The sequence below is a fragment of the Lepisosteus platostomus genome, chromosome 22, assembly GCF_059453375.1.
Source record: "Lepisosteus platostomus isolate fLepPlt1 chromosome 22, fLepPlt1.hap1, whole genome shotgun sequence".
In the NCBI taxonomy this organism is placed as follows: Eukaryota; Metazoa; Chordata; class Actinopteri; order Semionotiformes; family Lepisosteidae; genus Lepisosteus; species Lepisosteus platostomus.
The window spans coordinates 10982298-11006937 of record NC_142632.1 but is presented as its reverse complement, the minus strand read 5'-3'; the positions used below and the strand labels follow the sequence as shown (position 1 = coordinate 11006937).

Below are 24640 nucleotides of genomic sequence, written 5' to 3'. Positions count from 1 at the left end.
CATCCTGACAGAGGGCAGCTGAATGGCATCTTGTTGTTCTAGATATTAAGTTTATTGTTTAATCTCGGGCAGTACCTGTCGTCACCACCACAAACAGTGAATTTTATTCTTTGCCAACTTTATACGTCGCATGAGATCTCTGATGGGGGTACGTGGGTGGGACAGCCGGCTGTGAGTCTGTAAAATCAATGAGGTGGCATTCGTTTTACTCTCGTCACAATGGAAATACAAATGGAGGTGGGCTTGGCTTTCATGGCCTAGCGTGTGTTGCTGTGGATGTTATTCAAAGATCAATGGAAAAAAAAAAAAGAATATTTCAAGTGTGAGCATTTAGCCTTGGGCTTAATTGGATTTAATGTCTGGGATTCTTTCTGTGGTAAAGAGAGTGTTTCACAATCGATGAAGAAATAAAGGCTTTACGATCTCTGATCTATATGAGTGACAGCACGCATCCCGAGTCTGACATGTGTGTCTATAACTCATTAGCAATTTAAGGCAGTAGACAATCAAGTAACCCCAGGCTTATAGACATAGTTATTTGTACTGCACTTGATATTGAAAGAATGTGTGTATTAACAATCTATTGCAGACACATTTGCTTGATGGCAAGTTTTTGATGCATCCAGAACATCACTTGCAATCCGTTTCCTTTAGATCAATACCTTACAAGCGGCGAGACAAGTCAGATGATCAGAATGGCCGTGTCTGGTTTCCAGCCTTTTCTGCGTTCTAATGCCCTTAATTAAAACGTGCGTGAAACTCAAATACAGCAACGTGGAACTCAACAGCCAACCAGGGCTTTACTGCATATCTAGAGCTCTGAGGCCGACATATAGTATGTGAGAACTATTATATCAGTGGTTCTGGTTCCAATCCCGGTGACCCACACTCCTGCTGGTTTTCGTTCCATTCCACCTTCATTAGGTCTCTGGAGCCCTGCATGATCTAAGAAGTTGCTTAATTTGTTTCACTTAGAAACCACAATGGCTAAAGCTCCAATATACTGTATGTAAGAGCTGGGAGCAAACAGGTCAAAAGAGTCTTATAATTAAGTCAATGAAGGGTTTGATTGTGTAAGTCAGGGCTGGAACAAAAACCAACAGGGAACCACTGTATTATACTGTAGGGTCAACTTTGTTACAACATGAGTTTCTAGTGAACTCATTGGATGCAAGGAAAAATAAAAGTTAATTCCACACTGAAAAGTACAGTAGAGAGAGGGGATCAGGTGACACGGCATGAAAATGTTCGATTTATTTTTTGTACTATTCAGTTAACCTTTACATCTAGAACTGCAAAAAACAAGGTTGTTTATTATCCCATAATAAACCATAGTCTTAAGAGCTTAATTCAATTTGTGTTGCACAAATACCACTGGGACTCCGGCATGCTATGAAAAAATAAAATTCATAAAGTGAATTTGATCAAACTCCCTATGTATAAACTGACATTTGCTGACAGCGGTCTCAAGCATTATTTGATCCCTGTAAAAAAAATCCTTTTACTAGTATTACTATTATGTGAAACTATCCATAAAGAGAACTACACTGCTCTGCCATTTTTATTTTAAAGAAAGATCTTCAGGAGGGGAATGATTTTAATATTGTACTACCTGTCCCATTTCTAAAGGGTCCACATTTCAAAAACCTCCCTAGAAATCACTTTTTAGCCTGATTTGTTTTACTTTCACTATTCTTGCAGGTGCTTAAAGTTCACATGAATCTTTAGTCTTCATTCAGTGGGTTCCTGCTCCATTGCTGCCTGTTTATATGAGCCAGGATCTTTTATCATCCTCTTCTTGTACGAAAAATTAAGATGATAATGAAAGAAATTCTAACCTTGTTAATGCCAGCTGCCACTCGCTGTATAAAATTCCTATGAAAAAATCATTTCACACTGTTAATGAGCTGATTCTTATGTGTTATGAGTCCTGTAATTAAAATCCAATCTGTATCATAAAAAGGGGAAACTGGAAAATAAGAGATTTTTAAATGGAAGCCAGGTGGAACATCTTGCCCATCTGCATACCTGTGTCAGAGGAAATGCTGAAATATTTTCTTTTATTTTTCCCTTCATCCAAAAATGAATGAATATCAGTCACTGCAGATGTAGAGACCCAGTTCAAGAGGGAGTTAGGTTCTGCTACAGTGTTTATAAGTTTATTTGTTAAAGATAATCAAATGTACTGTCCCAGTTTTATACTGAACACATACAGAGTAAAAACTTTGACTAGTTTCATAGGTCAAGCTTACAATAATATATTTGCTCCTATCATTAATCTGGTTAAGCTCTTAAAATCGCTAAAAAACTGCGCACTTTCTGTTTGATAAACAAAGCTTCTGTTTTTTTTTTTTTGTTCCAAATACGTAAGTGAACTGATTCTTTCCTTCATCAGTCTCCATTCACAGGGCTTGTGGAATTAGTTACTGAAGCGGGCTAATTTGTAAGCTTTATATGAAAGAGTTAAGAGTTAAACTGTGAAACGTAAAGTTGCAGAATTCTTTCTCATACATTTACGATGCTAATGTTTGACCAAAGGCTGGAGAAAATGAAGCCCTTTCTTTGCACTCTGGGATTAGGAAGCTTCCCCCCACTTCTTCGGTGAAGTTGGGGTAAGTTCTTTCCTCCTGCTCTGCCCTCCTGTAGGGATTTCTCCACTGCAGTCATTTCAGCCCAGCGGAACTGCAAGTCAAAAGTGAGGAGAGGGATGAGAGATCCTAGCATCCCTGCAAACTATAATAAACCCTGTGTTCAAGAGATGATTACATTACTGCACTCTCCGTTCCTGCTCTTTTACCAAGCGTAATTAGAGCGGGATAGAATTGCACGGCCAGCACAGTGCCCTAAAAGCATGATTAATTAGGAAGCATTGTATCTGTTATTACAAAGTGGGAAAGGTGATTGTGGAGAAGAAACAAATCAAAGAAATTCAATTTGAAACAGCCCATTTTTTCTTCTTTTTGTTGCCTTATTCCAGGAGGCTCTTTTAATTTATTACTCATGATGGGATTGTCTTTTGTAGAATCGCTTTGCATAATTCTTCATTACGGCAAAGGGGAGAGAGGGCGCTTTGTTGGTTCTTGGGGAGATGCGGCTCCTTCTATCGAAATATTATTTATCTGGCAGCACGCTTTGTCATCTCCTAGCTCGTTCTCTCAAGACAAGGCCGGGGCTTTCTGATTTACAGTGGGCCCGGGTATGAAAATCCCAGCAAGGAAAAAGGAGGGGGTGCGAATCTCTTCAGCTGAGCTCAACCAAATCTCAAATCCAGCTGTGGTTCAGACCAGCGCAAGCTACTGAGCCTCTCTGGACAGCTGAGGATTCGTGTGCATGTTTCTCCTGAATTGTGGTGAGCCATAAAGTCACAATCATGACCTAAGGTCCTTTTCTGCATGTCTTACAAGGTAGGGACAAGACACTGTAGCTGCGCAAACAAATACATCTCAAGTGAAACACATGTGGGTGTCAGTTCTAGATATGCTCTATGTCTTATACTGCAGCAGTGAATTGCAGCGATGGTTGTCCAGCAGAGCCACAGTCCAGCTGGTGTTTTAGGTCACCATTAAATCTAATTTCTAAAGATCTGGAGCAATTAATTTGTGATTAAGATAAGTAGGTGATGGGTAAGGTTGAGATCTGAATGCCTTTCAGCCCTCAAGGACTACGGTTTCCTTAATTAGAGCACCTCACTTGATAAGTATATCAAGACTCGATAGTTATTTTCTGAGATAAATCCATGAGTTTGTTTCTCTCTGCTGTGGCTCTTCCATATTGCAGCCATCTTTGCAACAGTCCGCATGCAAAGCACTGCGTCAAAGAAACAGTAGCAGGAGGATTTGAGTAGCGACTTCATGGTCTGATCAAAATAAGCCCATTGACAATTCCTCAATTGAAAACAGTAATGGATTAGCATCAGTTTTATTTCAGGCAATCCTGTGCAATTTCAACAGCCTCCCCCATTAATGGCAATTGCTGACAGTGAGTAGGAAGCGGTGTTGTCTCGCAGTTGTACTTTCAGCAGCTCCCATAAGCCTTCAGTCCATAACCCCACCGCATCCAAAATGTAGATCTCTAACCCGCACCCCAGTCTATGACACGCGGGTGTCATTTGTGTTGGATGAGGGTGTAGAGCTATCCAAACTCGGTCTAAATTCGATGGGGGGGAAAGAAAGCAAAGGAAATAGTCAAGCTGGTGGAGGCAAAAAGAAGGCTGATGAAACTAAGCAGCTGTCAGTTGCTGCCCGGGTTGTGGACAGCCTCCCTCTGTGTAGCCTGTCCACCACCCCAGGCCCAACGCAAGGGGCTTCAGCCCTCGCCAGCTCCCCAGAGGTGGTCAATCAGCCCTACAGGTAGCCCACTGCTGGACTGGTCTCTCCCAGATCCCCTAGATCAGGAATTACTTGGGTGGCACATCTCTCGTTTACGTTGTCGTCCCCCTCCTCCTCCTCCTTCCTCTTCTCTCAACCTGTTAAGCGGTGTTCTTCCGGAAGGGCCATGTGGCTCTCCTTCCCTGGGTGAGTGGGCATCTGTGCTGAGAAGGCGACCGGCAGCAGGGGGATCAGCTGTTATATGTGGGGCTTTGAAGAAAGCAGTGTGTTGTTAGTCTCCTCCTGCATTATTGATGCTGTACGCACAAGGAGAGGAACTCTGCCGTGCGGTGGTTTGGGTCCCTCTAATCCTCTCTGTGTGTTATGGCTTGCAGCCTTTTCAGATGTGGAGCTTCTCTGCGTTATCCCTGCCAGCTTTTATCCCCGCCCCCCCCCCTTCTTCAGAAGATATCGAGGGAGGGGAGGAATCGCTGCCATCAGTGCAAACGGGGCTGGAGAAAATCGCGTTGACAATAACGGCTCCATCGAAGGGCAAGGGTAGCATCCGAAATTATTTTCGGAATTGGAAGCCTCTCCTGTTTTTCGAATCCTGCCGCACACACAGTGACCGAGAGCCCCCTTCCTTGGCTGGCTGATCCCTCAGCTTCCTCCGCCGTGCAAGAAAAGGCGCGGATGAACTATTTCTAACAAATACTGGTAACAAATGACCGTGAATTGGCCAGAAGTACAGTAGCTCTCATTTAAATCGAGACCTTTATTTGGTGAAAGAAAAAAGGGTTCATGTTTTGGGCAATGCATACTGCAGCTGCATGAGAGGAATATTGAGAACAAGTTCACAAAATCCTGAGAGTTACAGTGATTGAGGGCACGTTGAGAGGATGTGCAGCTAAGCTCACAAATTGCAGCCTTGCAATGAGGCGACCATGTAACCCCTGAAAGGTCATGACCTAGCGGATGGTTCATGAGCTGAGCTCCAGTCATGTCTGGCAAGTCTGTAAATACATGACCTGGGAGAGTTCCGAGCTGATGGAGCTGTAGATAGGACTCACTGCTCCTTTTCGGAACCTTGTACATCATCCTCCATTTAAGCTGGGATCTTAGATTTATTTGGTTATATTTTTAATTGAGCTTTTTCTTAAAGTAAGATTTGGGGAATTGGAGGCTTTGTTCATGGGAGTGTGGAGAGAAAATCATTAAATGTTCTCTGCACATGCTGGATGGATGGATCTCTTAGAAAGTACTGTGGAAGTCTGAAATTTACTCTCTTTGGTTGGAAAGATCAGCATCTTTACATTGAAAGCTATGGACAAGAGGTTAAGCCCTTTGATTGCAAAGAGTGGCATAGGAGAGCTTTACAAAGCATTGTTGATCCCTGCACAGGAAAACATTTTCATTTTTTGGGGGAATAATTTCCTGCATCTGTTGGCAATTACGAGCTTTAGTGACAGCACACAATTTTCAGCAGAAGTAGGATTGTTTTTTAATCCCTATATTGTTTTGGAAGAGTCTTCTGCAGCTGTTGCTGCTGTTCCTGGCTTACATCAGTGTTACAAGTGACAGCAAAAGAGAAGTATTTCTGTGCAACCTGTTTGTGCATCCTGGGGGGATTTCTGCTAATTTGAGCAAAGTATTGCACCAAACATAATCTGCAATGGCTTCTCTGAGCAAGGTGGTAAAGTATTTTCTGTGCCGTTTTAAGCATTCACAGATCTGACTTGTCCTTCCCGCATGTGAAATTGAAACTGTGGTCTAAGCAGAAGCTAAAATTTGTCATGCAGAGCACATACAACATGATATAAAACAAAAGTAGAGGTTAAACAGCAGGAAAGCTGTGACATCAACTACAAAAGAAACTCAGTCTCCTGTAATGGCACTCTCGCACATAGTTTTTTTCTGGCTATTTGTTTAATGAAACCCTCTGGGAAACCAGAAGGAACCTACAGAGCAGGATCGATACTATCATGCAGGCAGCAATGTGGAGCAGTGGATGGGGACCTGGCTGTGGGTTCAAATCCCAGGTGCTGAAGCACCACTGAGCAATTCCCTCAGATTACTCTAGTAAAATACCCATCTGTATAAATGGCTGCAAATGTAAATTGCCTTGATTTAAAAGCCTGAGCCAAATAAATTACTAAAAAAGTAGCAAGTTAGTATCCTAATCCTCACCCCAAATGGGGAGTGGATCAATGTTCCAGGAACATGAGAAACATTGCAAACCAGAGGAAGTCATTTAGCCTTTAGTGCTTGAACTTCATCCAGCAGGGATGGTCTGGTTATGTGCTCCAGACACCTTTTGTCCATTCTGAATTTCTTTATGGCTCCATCTCCATGTGTACCGATATTTGGGCAAGGTTTCTATGCTGGGGGTGGATATTGACGGGTTTTGGCTGCAGACTCTTACTGTGTCTACTTTATTCAAAACACATGTCCCAGATTAACTGTATGGACCAAATAAATCTATCTTTTTTTTTTAATCGACTTGGAAATCTCGATTACAGTTTTAGTACTGCCTCCTTTGATCTGACTATAAACCCTTTTTCATTACTCATCCAGTCATCCTTTTTTTGCGCTTTTTAATTGCTTCCCAACGTTAAAGAGTTATGTAATTACAAAATAAAAACATGCAATTAATCTTGTTAAACAAACATTAAAATCAGACACTCCGTAAATCTAATTGGAGAGGCATCGAGGGCTTTCTTTTGCCTCCGTCTGTTTTAATCCTAAGGTTGTGCAGCACCTGCAAAGGTGAAGATGCCTTTCACCGTATGTGGAGAGTGCAACTCTTGCTGCCCCTGTCCCAGAGCAAATTTGATGCCACTCACCTGTGAGCTCTGAGCATAGTCAGCACCACTCCCTAGAGAGCAGGTAACTGCCAGCAGACTGTGTTCTCTGCTATGACAGAGACCTACAGTAACTTTCAATTGGGGGGGACATGAGTCCTGTTACCTGTGCATTTTAAGGACAACTCCATTCTCCTCTTCAGACAGGTCCGAGTCTCCGAGTCTGCTGCCTGGAGCCATTTAACACAGCTTTTCTTTTGCTGGCCTCCACCCCATTCCTGCTGTGTCAATGTGTCAATCTTGCTCAGGGCTGCTGCTGCTTTGCAGGCAAGCAGCTGTGTCATCGCTTCAGTCTTAATAGCTGAACACGAAATTCCATCTTTTTGTGTACGAGTCAATATAAAAACCACTTGTTCTCTTCTCTGAATTATCCTGATCTGCTGGGAGATGGCTGGGCTTTATCGCGCTGTGATGTACAATAAATATAAAAATGCAGGAGCTTGACAGATACAATTCTGTGATCTTGCACGCTACTTTGAGGAAATTGAAACGCGTTTATTTTGTAGCCATTCCACAAATGTTAGCCTTTATTAATCTACTAAAGGAGTTTATGCTGCATGTGACTCATAAACCAAAAGGGATCCCACCTGCTTCTCCAGATGAAGCTGGAGTGCATGATATCCCACAAGTGCCAAATGGCTGTGCTGTGTTCTTTATAGTGGGGAAGCATCTTTCCATTCATACGAGAGGGGGTACACCTTGCCTTGAGAAATGTCAAACACTTGATGAAGCATCTGGCAATGGACCAAGCTAATACTGTATGTTCCTGTCTTGTGAGAAATCGGGAGAAGTTATGGAAGGGTAAGGCAAGGACAGAGTTCTGATGTGGTAAACCCAGTTCTAATGTTTGCAGGAGAGATAGACTGCATGCATAGTAGGTCTTGAGTTTGAAGATAACCTTTCTACTCCTGATTCCATTTCACTTACTTTCTGGACATGACCATGAAATTTCAAAAAACCCTAGACTATGGATTTATACCTGCTGGACAAATCTGACTAACGAAAGTGCTCCAGTCCCCATGATCGTGAAACACAAACTTTCTTTCAGAGAGTTGTCTTGTTCTTATACTAGCCTGAACACACTAACCTCTTCCTCACAGCTTCCAAGTATACCAGCTAAACCAATGTGTAATTCATTACTAACCAGAGGCGTCTCTCTGGGATGCCTTGAATTTGTGCTTCATTGAAATGGGGTGCCTTCTTCTCCAGCATATCCTATGACGGCCCACGAGATTTAAAGAGAATTGGTCTTCTTCTTTTCCGGAGAAAGGCATCTAATGATTTTTAGCACAGGTTGCTAGAGGTGGTGGACTTCAAAGAAAGAGCTTTACTGATGGCATGTCCAGATGGGTGGAACCGGTTTGATGTATACCCATGTGTTTGAACTGGACTGATTTATCGAGAAGGCAGTGTGAAAACAGAAGGTTGCAGGGGAGCAAGGAACAAAGAAAAGTTCAAAACAGAAGTCTTAGTCTGCATAACAGCCTTGAGTCACAGACCCCCACCACCACAACTGCAGTGCTTGCAAAGGCACTGGAAAGCTGATCAAAGGTGGGAGCATTTCCCTTTCTTGTTGCATCTCTCCTCTCAGGGACCTGGGGCTTAAGATGATAATACAGAATAACGATAAGGAACTTAAGAAAGGCAGCAAACTGCAGGAGGCCTTTCAGCCCATCTAGCCTATTTGGAAGCTAGTAGTCAAACGATCCAAGAATCTCATCTCTTTCTTGAATGATGAATTTTGGATAATACAGAAAATGGCACTCCGAACACAAGAGGTTTTCTGAGCACCTCCCAGGAGCGTTGTGACCAGTACAAGCCGCGAAGTGCCAGACTGATACAGTATGTCCAGAATAAAGGAGGGGGGTTCGAAAAATAATCCATCAACTTCAGACAAATGTTTTGGCTCAGCAAAACCCGTAAACGGCATGTAGGAATCTTTCAGAACAAAGTGAGGGCACCGTGTCAGCAGTACTGATTGCAATGTCAATTAGCCCGTTTGAGTGTATCTTATTCCTGCTTACCGGAGAAGGGATCCTCTTGATAAAGCAATCAGCATTATCGACAGAAATCGGATTCAATTTAGTCACGGATGTTCCACTTTGTTGCCTGAAGGCAGCTTTGAAACGTTGCTTGGCAGTTAGCTTTATAGTGTTTGCTTTGGATAAACCAAATTTGTTTCTGGAGCCACTCACACCTCTTCATCAATGCACAAAGATGTTTTGCAGTGAACCTTTTTAGCACCTTTCCATGTTCAAGTGATTTGATGGACATGACTGCTTTTTGAACCCTTTTAAGCGGTACATATAAATAATTTGCAGCAAACAATTGTCTATCAGCTTGCTGACAATGTCTAGCAAAAGACTCATGCTGTGAAGTGTCTCTGTACTTTTTTTTTCTTTTATTAGGCACACTTTAGTGCTTTTGTTATTGCTATTTTAAGTTTCTTAGAATATCCAGGGCAATTTACAATGTTCAGAAATTGTTACGTTAAGTGCAGATAAAAAAGGAAACAAGGTATATGACCACAAGAAAGAACAAGGACAATAATGCTGGCATAGAAAATAGAAAATGCATGTTAACAAAATAAAAGGATACCGAATTTTAGTTTTGTGCACCATCGTAATTGTAAGCAGTGTAGATATAAGGCCATAATGGGGACACAGAGAAGGTGTGTTCCCCACATTTCAGGTGTATACGGTACATGCAACAAACTATTAAAATGGGTAATAAGAGTAGAAATGTAGTAGAGTTCATCAAGACTGGGTGTCCTTCATTATAAATTCTATTCTATCCTGTGTTTTGGGATTATGGTAAGTTTATGGCATAAATTTGTCCTTAAGATCCTGAGATATGTCACGTCTAACTCGGAGATCGTTTCATGAAAATATTGATGCCCGATAAGGATTCTATAACCAACTTATTCTGTCGCCCTGTAAAGGAGAGTTAAGAAACCTGGATGGTTCTGATCACTTTCAGAACTCCTCCTGAATTCGGCTCCTCAGTAGAGATTGCAGAGCAATTGAAGCAAGGAAAGAAAATCCCACAGGCCTGAGAATTTTGCAGGGAGGGGGGGCACTATGCAGCATTTTTTCTGCGTGAGCTTTTAATTCATTCTCCTCCCCTCTACCCCCGTGGCTTTATAATTGCAAAGCACAGCCTGCTACCCTTCAGTGCAATACCGACAAGTGTCCCCTTGCAGACTGCTGGGATTTAACCCAAAAGATTTGCCCCCTGCTTTATAAGCCTTGCAAGCTGAAATCCCTCCTGGCTAACAAATAAATACATGTAGCAGGCCTCGGCTCTGGAGAGAGAAGAGAGAGAAACAAACATGCTGGTCTCTTCTGATAGGAATTTGCACAATAGAGCTGCTCTAGGATTTTTCCCATAGTGTGGCTGGCCTAGATTAAAAGGCTGACGTTGAGGCTGCACTTCTTAAGCTTTTTTGGAAAGCATAAGGATTGCTTCAAATCCGCAGTGTCCTGCAATCATGGTTAAGTCTGCCTGGTATCTGAAGTCCTTTTTTATATCGGCATCTTTGAAAAATCCAGTAGAAGCCCTCTAAGGCTGTTGTTGTTGTTTGTATGGACTACCACAGTTCAAAAGTTTACCATATGAAGAATTCAGTGAATTTTATATTGGGAGAATCGTTTCGTTTTAAAAGACGAACAATCGCAAAATGACCAAAAATGTTAAGAAATGAGGAATGGCGATGAGTTGCATCTGTGAAGAAAAACAACTGGGGAGTAGGGGAGAGTTCAAATTGACCTTTTTGGGTTTTTTTTTCTTCTTGTGCACATCAACTTTTCTAGCTCTGTTTTCAGCAGCACAAATTATAGTCAGATCAGCAAATCTTCATTCCGAGGAGTAGCTGAGAAATCCAGGGATTGTTTTTTTTAAGAAAAAGCACATCGGTTTCAAAATGACATTCTGGTGCCAAACTTTGAAGAACTAAACAATTTAAAAGTCAAATCAGTTCTGCGGAACATACAGGTCTAAAGCTATGTTCTTTGATCACAGAGCAGAGGCAGTGCGTCTCTGCAGCTCACAAATGAATGTAATGGATAAAAAGAAAAAGGAAGCTTTCTCGAATTTCAGCTCTGTGCTGGTTGAGAGAAAACACAATCTGTGTTTCTGTGCAGAGAGAGCTATTTTGGCATCTCTCATCCAATTCAGTTTTCATTTGTCTCAGAGGTCATCCTGGGTTTTGAATAAGACCTTTTTTTCTGCATCGGAGAAATTGTTTATCTCTGTATGACTTCACCCTTGCCTTATTTTATTTATATTGCGTATTGTCAAGGTTGTTAAACTCAAGGAGAGAGTTTGTGATGGGGGTGGAAAAAGTTTTAGATGCAGTCAGTCACTTTGTCATTCCACGATAAATTTTATTGTGGGAAGTACTGGGAAAATGTTTCTGTTGTCACTTGGAAATATTTCTGCAGTAGTCTCACTTCTTGAACACATGAGGTTTTATTTCTTATGCACAAAAAAGGTGATATTTCTTTACTAAATGGAATACAGACACTAATCAAGCTCACCAGGAAACTTACTGGCTGCACATAGCCTGTTTTCATACAGGGGAGTGCTGTAATTCAGCGCACAGGAAGATCAACAGACTCTAAAGTTTGCCATTGCCTACACAGACTCATTTTCTTGCAATTTAATATGCACCAAAAAAAATAAATAATTTTAAATACACGAATCTGAAGTCTGCAAAATGCCGGCATGCTTAACAAGGGGGGGAAAAAACATTCAAGTAGTCTACAAAAGAATAACGGTAATCCCAAATCTTTTGACACTTCAAATATTTGTTATATCAGCAATGATCCACACCATGCTGTATTCCCAAGCTATGAAATTCACAATTTAGCTGACATGGAGAAGAAGAAAAAAACAAACTGGTATTGTCTCGCTGATTGCTTTGAAACAGCTGAAAGGGAAAAAAAAATGTTGATCCTTCAGAGAAATCTCAGCGCTCTGCAGGGAAAGATTTGTGCGTTTACATCTGACATTCCAAAAAAAAAGGCTTTATTGCATTTGAGAGACCATCAGTCATTTTGAGCGTACTGCATTTGGACTAGAAATGTTCTAAGGGGGAGAGTGAGTGTGGGTTTGAGTGTGTGTGTGTTGGGGGGGGGTATGCTATTAGTGTTTGTAGCGTTCCACAGGGCTCTTTTACAGTGCCACAGATACAATGACTTTCATTGTCTGAAGCAGATTGAGTTCTATCAGAGCTGAATTGAATAATTGTGAAGAAATCAACATGTTCTCTGGCAGACACTAGTCATCCTAAAGGGCCTCTGATTAGATCTAGCTAGGTGCAGGTGGGCATATTTATTTTCATCCTTCCAATTATTATATTTGCTAATTAAAGCAGTTCAGGGCTAACTCTTTAGTTTTATTAATTGGAGAGGGGAGAAGAAAAGCTATTCAAATGAGGAGTTATTACGAGAAAAGGTTATCTTTTCGGCTTCATGCGCAGAGCATCTTTTTGAAAAGGTTGCAGGTCTCAATTCATCTACTTTCATTATTTGTGCTTTTTACCACTTCCTTGTCTTCATTTGTGAGCCCCATTTAATACAAGAGGCTGAACAGAAGTTTAAATTCCATCACCCTTTATATCAGTCACACTCCTTCACAGACAGTTTTCTACCTTTCTGGTTTTAAATGCAATTCATCAATTTTTTTTTTATTGTGCCCTTAAAAATTGATAACAGGAGGCGCTTCTACACGAAAAGAGTTGTGGGACAGTACGACAGGACTAGCTGGATGAGTCGAATTGGTCTCCTCTGTTTTGTAACTGTTCTTATGAGATCGAAACAAACAACAAATGCCCATTTGGCGAGAGTAAGTCGTTCAGCCACGGTAATGCTTAACGGATCCAAGGATCTCACCCAGCCAGTTCTTGAAAGAAGCCAAGGTTTCAGCTTCCAAAACATGGCGGGGCGGCCTGTTCCAGACTCCCACAGCCCTCTGGGAGAAAAAGCACATCTTGTTCCCAGATGCACTCAAATGCCCTTTCGCATGGTTTCCACTTGTGTTCTCTGGTTGGAGCCGAACTGATGATTCTGAAGAAATTCACCGTGATAACGTTTTCAGTGCCTTTGAAGATTTTGAATACTTGAATTGGGTCCCCTGGTAGCCTTCTCTGTTAAAGGGGAATTGCAAGAATTGGCGTTGATGAGTGCATTTCAAACCACAATGAAAGTAAAATGTGCACAGCAGCTTGTAAAACCTGCATTTATGAACCTGCATTTATAAATGGAATGGATGGAATTTCCAGGTATGCACAGCGCTATATTCTGCGATTCAGAATGAGGCAACAAGACTTCCGGTGAGCTGAGGCAGCCCTATTACATTGTAAGCAAGCAGGCTTGTGAAAACATCCCTTTATTCCAACAGAAACATCGCTCTTGGTTTCGAGACGGTTTTGCCGACAAATACTATTTTCTTGTTAACTCTGCATGTGGATCACGTTGGAAAATTTCTGCACAACCTGTACTTACTCACTTGTACATTAGTCATTACCGGGACTAGTGAAGGAACTTACACCTGTGAGGAGTTCACAATTAGGTCTTCAAGTACTGTTTTACTGTTTGGTAGACTCCCGGCTGTCCAGGTGTCTTCAAGGTCTCTTGAGTGGAGGTGTAACTCATATATCCTATGTGTGATTTAGCGACATGAAAGTGAACTGGGGTCTTAGCTGATTAGGGTTTTGGTTAATTGCTGACCTTGTTAACACCTTGTATGGTAAGAAACTGCTACTGACCCATCATAAATATATGTTTTTGCTTATCTTCAAGAGTAAAAGCCTATGGCTGTCCTTAGGAAAGTGAGTGAGAGAGGAGGTTAACCTGTGAACTTCGCCTGCCCCCCCTTCTGTATTGCAATAAAGATATCTCCGGCTTGATTTACCAGAGTCATGTGGTTTATTGAGAAAAGGGTCAAACACTAGTGAGCAGGAAGGGCCGCGTCACGTTGCGATTCCTGGGAGCTCTCCCTCTCGCCCATGACGAGACCAGGGGTGTGGGACAACATGGCGGCTTACAGTACTTTCACGAAGTTTCCTTGTTGTTAATACTATAAATGATGTTGTCCTCCAGTCTAAGACGCATAGGCATGCTCTAGGTTTTCAGGTAGGAGAGCAGAAATCGCACGCTCTTGCTTGCCAGGATTTGTTGTGACCTCTTCGTGTGTGTGTGTGCTCCGCAGGAAAGAGCAGGAACAGTGGCGGGGCCGCGGAGGCAGCCGGAGGGCACAGCCCGTTTCCCACGCCGCAGGATCCGGAAGGTGAGATCGGCCCGGCCACAACAGCTCCTCCGGTTAGCTTCCACAACCGCCACCCGCTCCTGGGGGAGTTCATCCACGAAAGGCTGCTGAAGAAGGATTTCCTGGGCCAGCAGCATTTCTTCTCCAATGGGGAGGCTGCTGGGCGTCCTACACTTCCCACGGCCGACTCGTACGCGGGCGGGGACCCCTCGACCAAGCTGGTGCCACACGAGGATGTACCAGCCTTCTCGGACATTGCCACTACCACCACCATGGCCACTACTTCCCCCTTGGCCACGATGGCCACCACAGCCCAGGAGTCTGCAGCTTCCCTGGCCCAGAGTGGGGCAGGGAAGAACCAGGGGAGACCCACGGAGATGGAGATGGAGAGGGTGGAAATGACCTTGGAGTCCCTGACCACCCCCGTCATCCAGCTCACTGCCTCCGACGTCCATGGCAACAGCCCCGCCCTTGCCACACCCACTGGGGAGGGGCCTGTCAGTACCAGCGGGGTAACCGCGGCGACCAGCCTTGCCGTCTCAGCCCTCACCGAGTCAGTGAGAAGTGAAGCGGCTCGCACCCAACAGCCCATCGCTGAGCAGAACATGGGTACTGCCAGCGAGATCACAGCAATGACGTCGTCCTCCTCCTCGGGGGAGACCGACGAAGAGACCACCACAACCACTATCATCACCACCACCATCATCACCACAATGCAGACGCCAGGTACGACTGTCCAGATCCATAGAAAAAACATTTACACTCCCAAAACTCAAGCATTTTATTCTTCTGTATAGTGGTAAAAAGATACATGGCACTGATGTCGAAATTGCTTCAATAGTTCTATAATAGCCACAGAATGAAATATGCATGTTTTAGATGTATTGCATAGTTTAAAAATCTTAAAAGTGACCTAAGTACAAACATACCGCATTAAGTGCCAAAGTGGGAGAACTCTTAATAAACTGATTCCCCTCTGACAGCCAGCAAAGATGTTTTCACTTTCCGTGCTAATAAAAGCCACAGTCCACTCAGACACAGAGCCCTGCCTCTGAAAACCACAGGAACAAACTGCTTTGAATTCCCTGCGTTTGTGCCGTTCATATCTAAACAGCCTTGGGGCTTAAATTAATTATAACATCAGTATTCTGGCTTCACTCAGCCAGTTTAATCAAGTGCTCCTGTAACGTAATGGAGGAGACAAGATTGCAGCTTGTGATCTTAAGCCACCTTTTTTTTTAAAAAAAAAAGTTCCATTGCGGAACAATCCGGAATGTCGCTGGATTGCAATGAAATTAAAGGAGGAGTGTTGGGGGGGGGGAATCCTAATTGATAGTTTACCCACTAGGCCTTCAAACTGTCCTCGAGAATTGGACATTTTCTTAAGAATCAAGCTGGGGAGGGAAAGTGCGAAATGAGACTGCAGAGCTGAAGTGGCTAGACTGACAGCCCCCCCACGCGCGGGGGGGGCAAGAGCTTCTGTCCTCTGCGGCGCTCCGTCACGGACGTGAGCAGACGGGAGCTGGCATGCCGTGTGGAAACGGGAGAGCTCTCCTGGGACAGGCCCGCGAATTGGAGTCCGCCACTTCGTGTGCAAGCGCAATCCATTTGAAGGTCTCCAGCGAGCACCTCTTAGCTGAAGTGACGTTCAGGAAAAACAGGCCGAGGAGCGCGTTTTCGAAAGGCTGTATTCGAGGCTGCATCTGTAGGCCTAGCGGCCATTTAAATATGTTGCTGTCCTCAAGAGTTAAGAGAAACAAGGAGACACAAGCTTCTGCAGAGTGTCAGTTGATTATTCTGTTCTCAGGCTAAAAATGAATCCAATAACTAGGAGAGGCCTTTTATAACAGAGATTTGCTATACTGGAAATAAAGGGTATGTTCCCTGCCACAATAACTTACACTTTTATTTCTAAAACGAGGGCTTTCCAAAATTAGTTTTATTTGATGGAAGAAGTTTCACATGAATACAGTCCCATGTGAGAGAGACCTTGAAAAACAACAAGTTGAGGGCCACACCAATGGAGGGATGTGGTTAATGTTATTTTACTGTTCTACTTAAACTCTGGGGTGAGTCTCCACTACAAGAGAAGTAGGGCATGGATATCCCTCTTCCTTAACAAGCGAAAATTGACCAAAGGTCACATGTGGCAAAGCTGCTTACTCAGCCACACCATGACTGAGCTATAGTTGACGGGCTGCTCTGGAGGAGGTTCCAGAAATGGTGAGACTTCCTGTTTGTAAGAGCTACTAAGCCGTCCTGTAGCTCCCCCTACTGACACCTATGTGCTAACCTCCCAAAAACAGCCTAAAGTGCAAGATTGAGAACAAAAAACGATCAAGAATTATGAGGCTCTACACTTACATACGCCCCCGCGCAGATAGCAGTTGTAGATTGCATTTAATTCTAATGCAGAAACCCCAAGTTCAACAGAAGGGATTTGTGTAGAATCTAAAAAGAGAAAATAAGCAGGGATTTGTTTAGAAAGTAAGAATAGACAACAAGTGAGTCCTTATTGTTTTGAGTATGGGACACCTTGAAAGAGGTCCATGTGGGGCCAGTGGGGAGGTGTGAATGGATCAGGGAAGTCAATAACTTTCATTTCCTCTCTTTCCAGTTCCCTGTAATTCAAACTTCACTGCCCCAGAGGGCTACATTGAGTCACCCAGGCCGTCCAGTGTCTGGTACTACTCCAGCGTGGACTGCACTTACTCCGTCACAAGTTTCCTGGGATACGGAGTGGAAATCCAGGTCAGTGGTCCTTTTTTTCCTCCCTTTCCATCCCTCCTCCTGGCTGGCAGCCTTGTTTATGACAATGAGGGGAAAGGATGTGGCTCGTTTCTGCAGGAGGATGGCAGGGCGTGAAGGCTGAACACCTGAGCACAGAGTCTTTCCTTGCAAACCATCCCGTGACCCACTTACAGCACCTGAGCGATCCCCCTTCCTTCCATCAACAGCATTCCTGAATGGTAAAGATTACCACATGCTTGGTCCCTGGGAAATTGTGGCTCTTTGGGTGATTGTGTGCAGAGCAATTAGTAAGCGGCCATTTGCAAGGACTCACATAAATGGGGAAAGTATAATTCAGCTAACTGTGCTCCCCATTGTGCTTTGTATTCCTTTGGCAAAACAAAACCCACATTTTCTCATAGTTTCCACATCATTTAATTGGAAAATAAAAAATAGGACGAACAGTTGGTGCCTCTTGTGCTACAGAGCAATGCATCGTGGTCACACACCTTATCTTTTCAAATCCTGCCACAAGGCCATCTGCCTACGGTACATTTCAACAGCCGTTGGTCTGCACTGAATTAATCCACTGGCTCCTGTACGGTAGCAGTGTCTACTGCGAAGCTCTGCTGCAACAGAGGTGAAAAGGAGAGGTAAATAAGTGAATTCAGCCAGTCGAAGCAATTAGTTGCAAGCAGGAGTCAGTCAGGAAAGACAAATGCTCAGCTACCCGGTGAGAGCCCTGGAGATAATCGGTGTAACCCTGCTCCAGTTTTCAGAATGACGTGGAAAGCGATGGCCTATCAATAAAGCTGGTAGCGCAAACGGGATTAAATTTAATTTCGTTTTACTGTAAAGCAATTGACCCAAAAAGAAGAACTGAATTAATTTGACGTGTAAAACAAACAGTCAAGGCGTAGTTCCGATGTCGGCATGATCGCAGCGCAAAACTAGCCCAAGCTGTGCCGTGAACAAGTCGAGACTTCTCTGCCGTTGAGGTCTCGAACAGCTGCAATGGTACTTGAGCAGATCCCTGATTATCAGCTGAAACGGACACCATTTACATTATTCTGTGTGGATGTTGCCACTCCGACTACACCCTGACAACCAGTAATATAATCTAGTCATGTCCAGAACAGCTTGAGCCTACAGAAACATGCAGGCACACTTTCCTCTCCTCTACTTTAAGCTTATAGCTGGTTATTTATGGCTGAGGAGCACCACATGATACCGAGTTTTAAAGAGTTTTTTAAGGCCGACTGCATGATGGACATTTTCCAACAAGCTAAAAGCTGTAGGGGTCCCATTCTGTTCCAGAGGTCCATCAGCAGTGTGATCTTTATGCTGAGTAAAACTGTGTAGACGTGGCGTGACGTAGTGCTTTCATTGGAGAGTGCTTTTTCACCTCAGCTACCCCTTTCTCCATGATTAACTTGCAGACTCTGCCTTGCACTCAGAAGAGTCGGCTCATAAAATTTACAATTGCTATTACCCCTTTGACCTTCCAGATGGTTTGGCTAATATATTTTGGATGAAGAGGAGTGTGTACTGTAGTGCCTCACCAGTGATTCATTCCAGCAAGTGATGCCTTCAGGGTAGCTGAAGACTAAAGTCCAAAATTATGCAACATCTCCTTCCCCCTGCTTGTTAGCAGTGGGACGCAGTATAAATATCTTGCACCTCTTTTTTTTTTTAATCATTCAAGTGCTTGATACATAAGAGAGGCTGCTGAGTTTTGCCCCTAATTAATTGCTTATGGATTAGCTGTCCTCTCCCTTTGTTTGTTTACGACGCACTTAAACATCTTTCCATTAAAACGCCTTTCAAGCAACTCTTTACTTAATTAAAAAGGCTTGGGTTTGGAACCAAGAGACACAAAATATTTAATTCGGAGATAATGTAAAGGTCACAATTGCATTTAAGAACACTTCGTGACCTACTTTAACCAATTAAGGCATTTGTATTTACAGTACATGGGTTAGAATTGATTTAACCTTCAAGGTGAACCTATAGCAAAAGGTTTTTCTTTACTGCAATTTCTGAAGAGACTCAGACCATTGGAATACCGTTTTCAGAGAACAGCACGTGCAGTCTCAGTTCCTTCATCTCACTTATTTCTGCAAAGCAGATGTTATATGTCTGAGCAAACACACTCTACCCAAACAGTGAACAGCACCAGATGTGTAAGGTTTGTTTGGTTCATGCATGGCACTATATTTGGCACAGAAGTTTCAATATTAATTGCAGAGCAACTGGAATATTTAGCAATGTATTTAGGTCTAACTGAAACACATTTCACAAATTAAATGATCAGAGTATCACTTTCACATACTTTCTTTTTGTTTGGTTCTTTTGATAAAAACTGCATTCAGAGAACTGTTGTTCACGGCCCACTGTTATTCTCACCTGCCAGATGGAAGATTCTTTCCATTTCTTGGTTCAGCCAACAGATGGTTTGGTTTATGGAAAACCAGCAAATCACTTTCTTGGAGGAGACCTTATCAGCAGCATTTGTTTTTGTTTTGCAACAAAGAAAAAATCATAATTTACCAACAGGGGTTGACCCCAAAACCACCACCAAAATAGTAAGTCTTCACCTATCTCGCCTTGATCAGCCCTCTGGGTATGTACAGGAATTACTGCAGATAACCCTAAAGATCAGTCAGTGAATGAACACACTTTATAACAGAGACCTTAAGGAAACCTAGATTCGGGGAAACACTCCATCTGAACAACACAGTCCACTCTAGCTTGGCAGCAGTAGATGGGAAAGAAAGGCTTATCTGGTACACACCTCCATGGTGGACTTTCCAATATCATGCAGATCTAACTTCACGCGTGCCACCCTTATGTTCCACTCACCATATGGCCACAGGTTCTCCATACAACTCTGCTGGCTTGGCAGAAGGGTCTTCTGTCACACTGTTTAGGCCTTAGGGGGGTTATAATGTACTTGCAGCACCCAGCGGGAAGAAACTTTGCCAAGGTTCTCTTTCTGTCTCCGGCAAATTCCAGCTGTTTGTAACTCCGATTTACATCCAAAACAGAAACAAGCTCTCTGCCCAATGTTTTTGTGACTGCAGTTGTTTAAAAACATTACTTTTTTGGGTCAGGTCTGCTGTCTGGAGAGGGTAAAATCAAATCAAAATCTCAGTACAATTATAAAGAAATGTTTGGGCTCCTTTTGTCTGTAGCTTTCGTGTGATTTTATGTTAGAGGAGAGAAAAAAAACTAGAGGATACTGTATTTAAATGAAGAACCGTGAAATTGTTCTGTTTTTTTAATGCGGTTTATTTAAATGTTAAAAATACAGTGTAAGAAATTAATAGCATCCACTGCTAAGGTTTATCAACAAATTTCAACCTGGAAACAGTCTATTTACAGCAAGGTCCATAGGGACTGCAGTTGCCTAGGTCTGTTCTGAAGGACCTAGATGAGTTGGAAGCACTTGTTTACTTGAGTATGTTATTTTTCCTGTGTTGTGTTTAGTCTTCTGCTTCTGTACAGGCATGATGAATGAACCTCCCAGATCAGAAGCATCCCTGCCTTTTGTGTAATTACCTCTCCAAGATTAGTCTTTCCCACTTCACCTCTCTTGTGAATGTGCCGGTTTGTGTAATCTATTTGCTGAAGTGATTTTATTGCCTTTGAAAATCTGTGTTTGGGCCAAGTTAGAAAGTGGGCAAAACTTTGCTAGTTTGTCCTACTCAAGGTTTCTAGAAACCAAGGGTGAAAAGCAGGTGTCTCTCATGCACATGCAGTACCAATACATTGCCATGCAGAATTTAAATTAGTCCCTTGTTAATAAACCAGGCAGTCACCAGGCAATATTTTGTAATTCTGGAAGGGCGAGATGTTGCTTGCAGAAGAAATGCTTTGTGTGGGCTTGGTTGGTTGGTTCAGTGTTAAAATTGACATTCATGCCATCACCCAGGTGTCCAAGCCTCAAACTGAGTTCCTCCGAGTTCCAGGTCCCCAAACTGGATTATGGAATGAAGTTTTCTCCTTCTCCCCACGTTTATGTTGGGATTAGCTCAGCTGCTCCAGATGCCTCACACCTCCCACAGACGTGCAGGTTGGCAACTTTAAATTCTTCCCCGCACCCCCCACCCAGCACTATTCTCCTATAAGCTTCCCAACTCATGACCTGCCCCCGAGAGGAGAGGCATAGGAGACACCCTTCCCCTGCTCTCAACTCTGGTCAATGTGCCACATGGATGGAGGAGATGTCAGCCCGTAGGCATACAGCTAAAATAGTTTCAGGGGGAAAGCAAAATGGTGCTGAAAAGCCGCGACGGAGGAATGCAGCTAATGAAACTCATCCCAGTTGGGGAAAACTCTTCCATGGGGGTGTAAAAAAAACACTGCTCTCATAACTGTTCTTTTAGTTCAGCCTTGCCTGGGATGGTGCCCACCCCTGGCGCGGATAGCGGTGTTGATTTTCGCAGTTTCCTTTCAAACGTTCAGGGATCAGGGATCAGCCACTCAAGCAAAAGCCAACTTTTCCACCTGCGGCCCTCTTCCCCTACTGCGGAGGCAGTTGAAGCCAAAGGCAGCTCCGACAGCAGGCAGCCCTGGAATATTTGCTGAGCGTGGCTGTTGTTCGCAGTGTGATCTGGGGGCGCTCCTGACACTGTGTTCCGCAAGCCTCTACACTGCCCTTGCCTTGTTATCTCACAAGTTTAACTCGCAAGGCTCCGTTTGGCACAGACAGCTGCCAGGCCAGATATATGCACATCCTTATACGAAGATTAAGTCTGGAGGAAGCACAGGCCAAAAGGTGCATCTGCTGACTGCATAATGCGTTCCTCCAAGGTCTGGAGTTCACCTGAATTATTCAGGGCTCATAAAGTGTCTATTTACAGTAAGAAGGACAGGTGCAATCAGACAGACTCTGAGGCTACGTGCGGAGCGGTGGGGGAAGCAGAGAACTGCACTCCTGCTGACCAAATTAAATTCACAATGGAGACAGGATACTAGAAAAAGAATAATACTTCAATAATTCAAACCGTCAGAAAACTAAAAAAGAAACTTCTGTTTTCTCTTGCTCACCAGATGGAGTCCTAAAAGAAGAACCTTCAAGAAGCTGTAAAGATAGTACAGAACCTGCTATTAAGATTCTGTTCTCGTTCATTGTTTATTTTCGGTGTAAATGAGCTCAAAACCCTTTCAATACAGATGGGGCTGACCTTTGGAGAAACGTCACCTCACAATGGAAATGGCTGCATGGACTCTTAGCAGCTTGCTTGACATCATCATCCATTAACAAATTCATATCAAGATCCCTGACTTTGGAAAGCTGTGTATCCATTAATACAGAGAACAGCTCAACTAACCCCATCTGCCTGAAGACTGATTTTACTCCTGGGCTGCCTAAGCTACAGTACAGCCCAAAGGCTCCCATCAAAGGGGTCTCCAGCCTCACAGAAACGGCCACACTGGGCCCACTGTTCTGAATTAGCCCAACTTCTATAATTCTAGCACTGTCACATTCTAGCTCTTTGTTTAGGCTGAGTTGTACTGTTCATTTTGTCCACCCACCACAATTGTAGCTACTGGGAAAGCACATAGTTCTACATTGCCATCTTCGGCTTTACATCGTAAGCCTTCAGTTTTTAACACGATGTGCAATTGTATGAGAGGTTAAGTTGCTTTATTGATAAATTCTGGGATGAATTTGTTTTTAGGAAGGCTTTGCACTGCCTCACTTGTACTGCAGGTGACGTATGTGTGTAGCCTCTGCTTGCCATTCATTTTTACTTCGAGAAGACTAGGGCCACAACAGGGTTCGTTTCAGCAAGTGCTGTGCTGCTTGTGGCTCAGCGTTATCCCTTCTGGAGATAGGAGACAATTACCCTCCTCCGCAGCCTGAATCAATACCTCTGGACACCACGCGCGCATTCTGATCATTCACAATTAGATCACATCACGGCAGCTTAAAGTAAATCAAAACGAGGGCTTGTTAATTACCTGTCAGAACTCAAAGGAAGTTGTACCTTCTGCGAATGAGAACAGAGAGAACAAAAATAAGAACCTAGTCTACTTTCCTCTTGTAGCGCACTCTACCTCTGCTTTAGCCCTGAAGTTCTTCAGGGGAAAACTGTATTATAAGCAGTATTGCTTGTCCTCTGCCAGTCATTTTTAGTACTACTTTCATGTCTTTGAACCTTGTCATGGCTCATCAAATATATATGGCTGGCCCTTAGAGTAAACATGGCCCCTTGTAAATTTCTGCACGACTTATGTAATAAAATTTTAAAAATGACCCGTGATCAACCTTTTAAAATAAAAATAAAAACCACCAACAGCTACCAAGGGGTCCAGGAATAGTTCTTGTCAGAATTAAAACACAAGAGACAGTGCCCTCTGCAAAGCTAGGAAGAGCTAAATCTTTAAAGCCGTGGAGGTGGAGGATGGAACTTGAGAGGCTTATCAGTCTGTTAGGATTTGCACGGTGCAAAACTGCAGTTAAAAATGAGACAAAAGCCGGGGGAGATTAGGATCTGTGAACCTGTGAATTCTGAGCCAGGGGAAGGGACAATCTGTTTAGGTTCTGACGCTAAGTGGGAGCTGTGCTGATGTACATGGTGGTGGGGGGGGAACGTTTTCTCTGCAGGCAGGGTCCGACCTCATCCCAAGGGGTCTGAGTGCCAGGGACTGCACTGAGCATCGTCGGGAACAAACAAAAGGAGCCGAAGAATGAAAAATGTGCTTCTGCTCAGGGAGAATTAAATCCTGCAGGCACTCTTCAATGCAATTATTTTTCTTGCAAATAATAAACAGCACATTTACTTTCCTCCTATAATCCACCCCTCTATCCAGCCTGCATTTCTGTATATACATCAGTGGATCAGGGCATAATGTATAATAAAGCCCTCATCTAGCTGCACTCCCTTTTAAATCCAGGCCCATACATGTTCACTACTGATTGGCCTTTTCAAGGCCAGGTTGAGCTCCGAAGGATGGTGAAATGCTGTTTTGTGCAGGGCAAAGCATAATAGAAGCATGGTGGTCCTCCAAAAACTGGATTGTGGGGTATCCTTGCTCTAAGGAAACTATCAGTTCCCCTCACTCAAAATATTAATTGAGTCTCTGGGCCAGGGAATGTGAATGAATTATCATGAAAAGGGGAATGTAGTGTGAGGGATTTGCCATCCTCTTCAACAAGGGGCAGGTTCTTCTCTTCTTGTGTAAAAGTTCCCACACTGAAGGGTGAAGCGTTACGGTTGCCCTTCAGTGCAGTGCTCCCCAAGCCTATCTTGCTTGTGAAATGTTTGCTGAGCTCCCCTTGTCTGTACACCCTCAGCCTCCTCATTCTCATTGGTTTAGAATAAGGTGAAGATTGACAGAAACATGCAAAAATAGCCCTGTTTCCTCCTATGCATTTCATTACAACAACTTTAGTGTCCTAACGTAAACTCAGACTGATTGTGCTACTTACCACATGCAATAACCACTTATTATTCTAGCTAA

At 43.4% G+C, this 24640-nt stretch overlaps 1 protein-coding gene across 6 annotated transcripts in view; it reads left to right on the top strand.

Annotated features, from left to right (window-relative positions):
- The window catches only part of LOC148643457 (seizure protein 6 homolog), a 211185-nt gene that overhangs the window by 98709 nt on the left and 87836 nt on the right, over positions 1 to 24640 (top strand). For all 6 annotated transcript variants that reach the window (XR_015928998.1, XR_015928997.1, XM_088615666.1 and 3 more), the window contains 2 exons: positions 14381 to 15163; positions 17055 to 17188. Coding sequence is in view for 4 of the 6 variants with exons in the window: in XM_088615666.1 (XP_088471792.1) it covers positions 14381 to 15163; positions 17055 to 17188 (917 nt within the window). In the remaining 2 variants the exon portion in view is untranslated. The remainder of the gene's footprint in view (positions 1 to 14380; positions 15164 to 17054; positions 17189 to 24640) is intronic.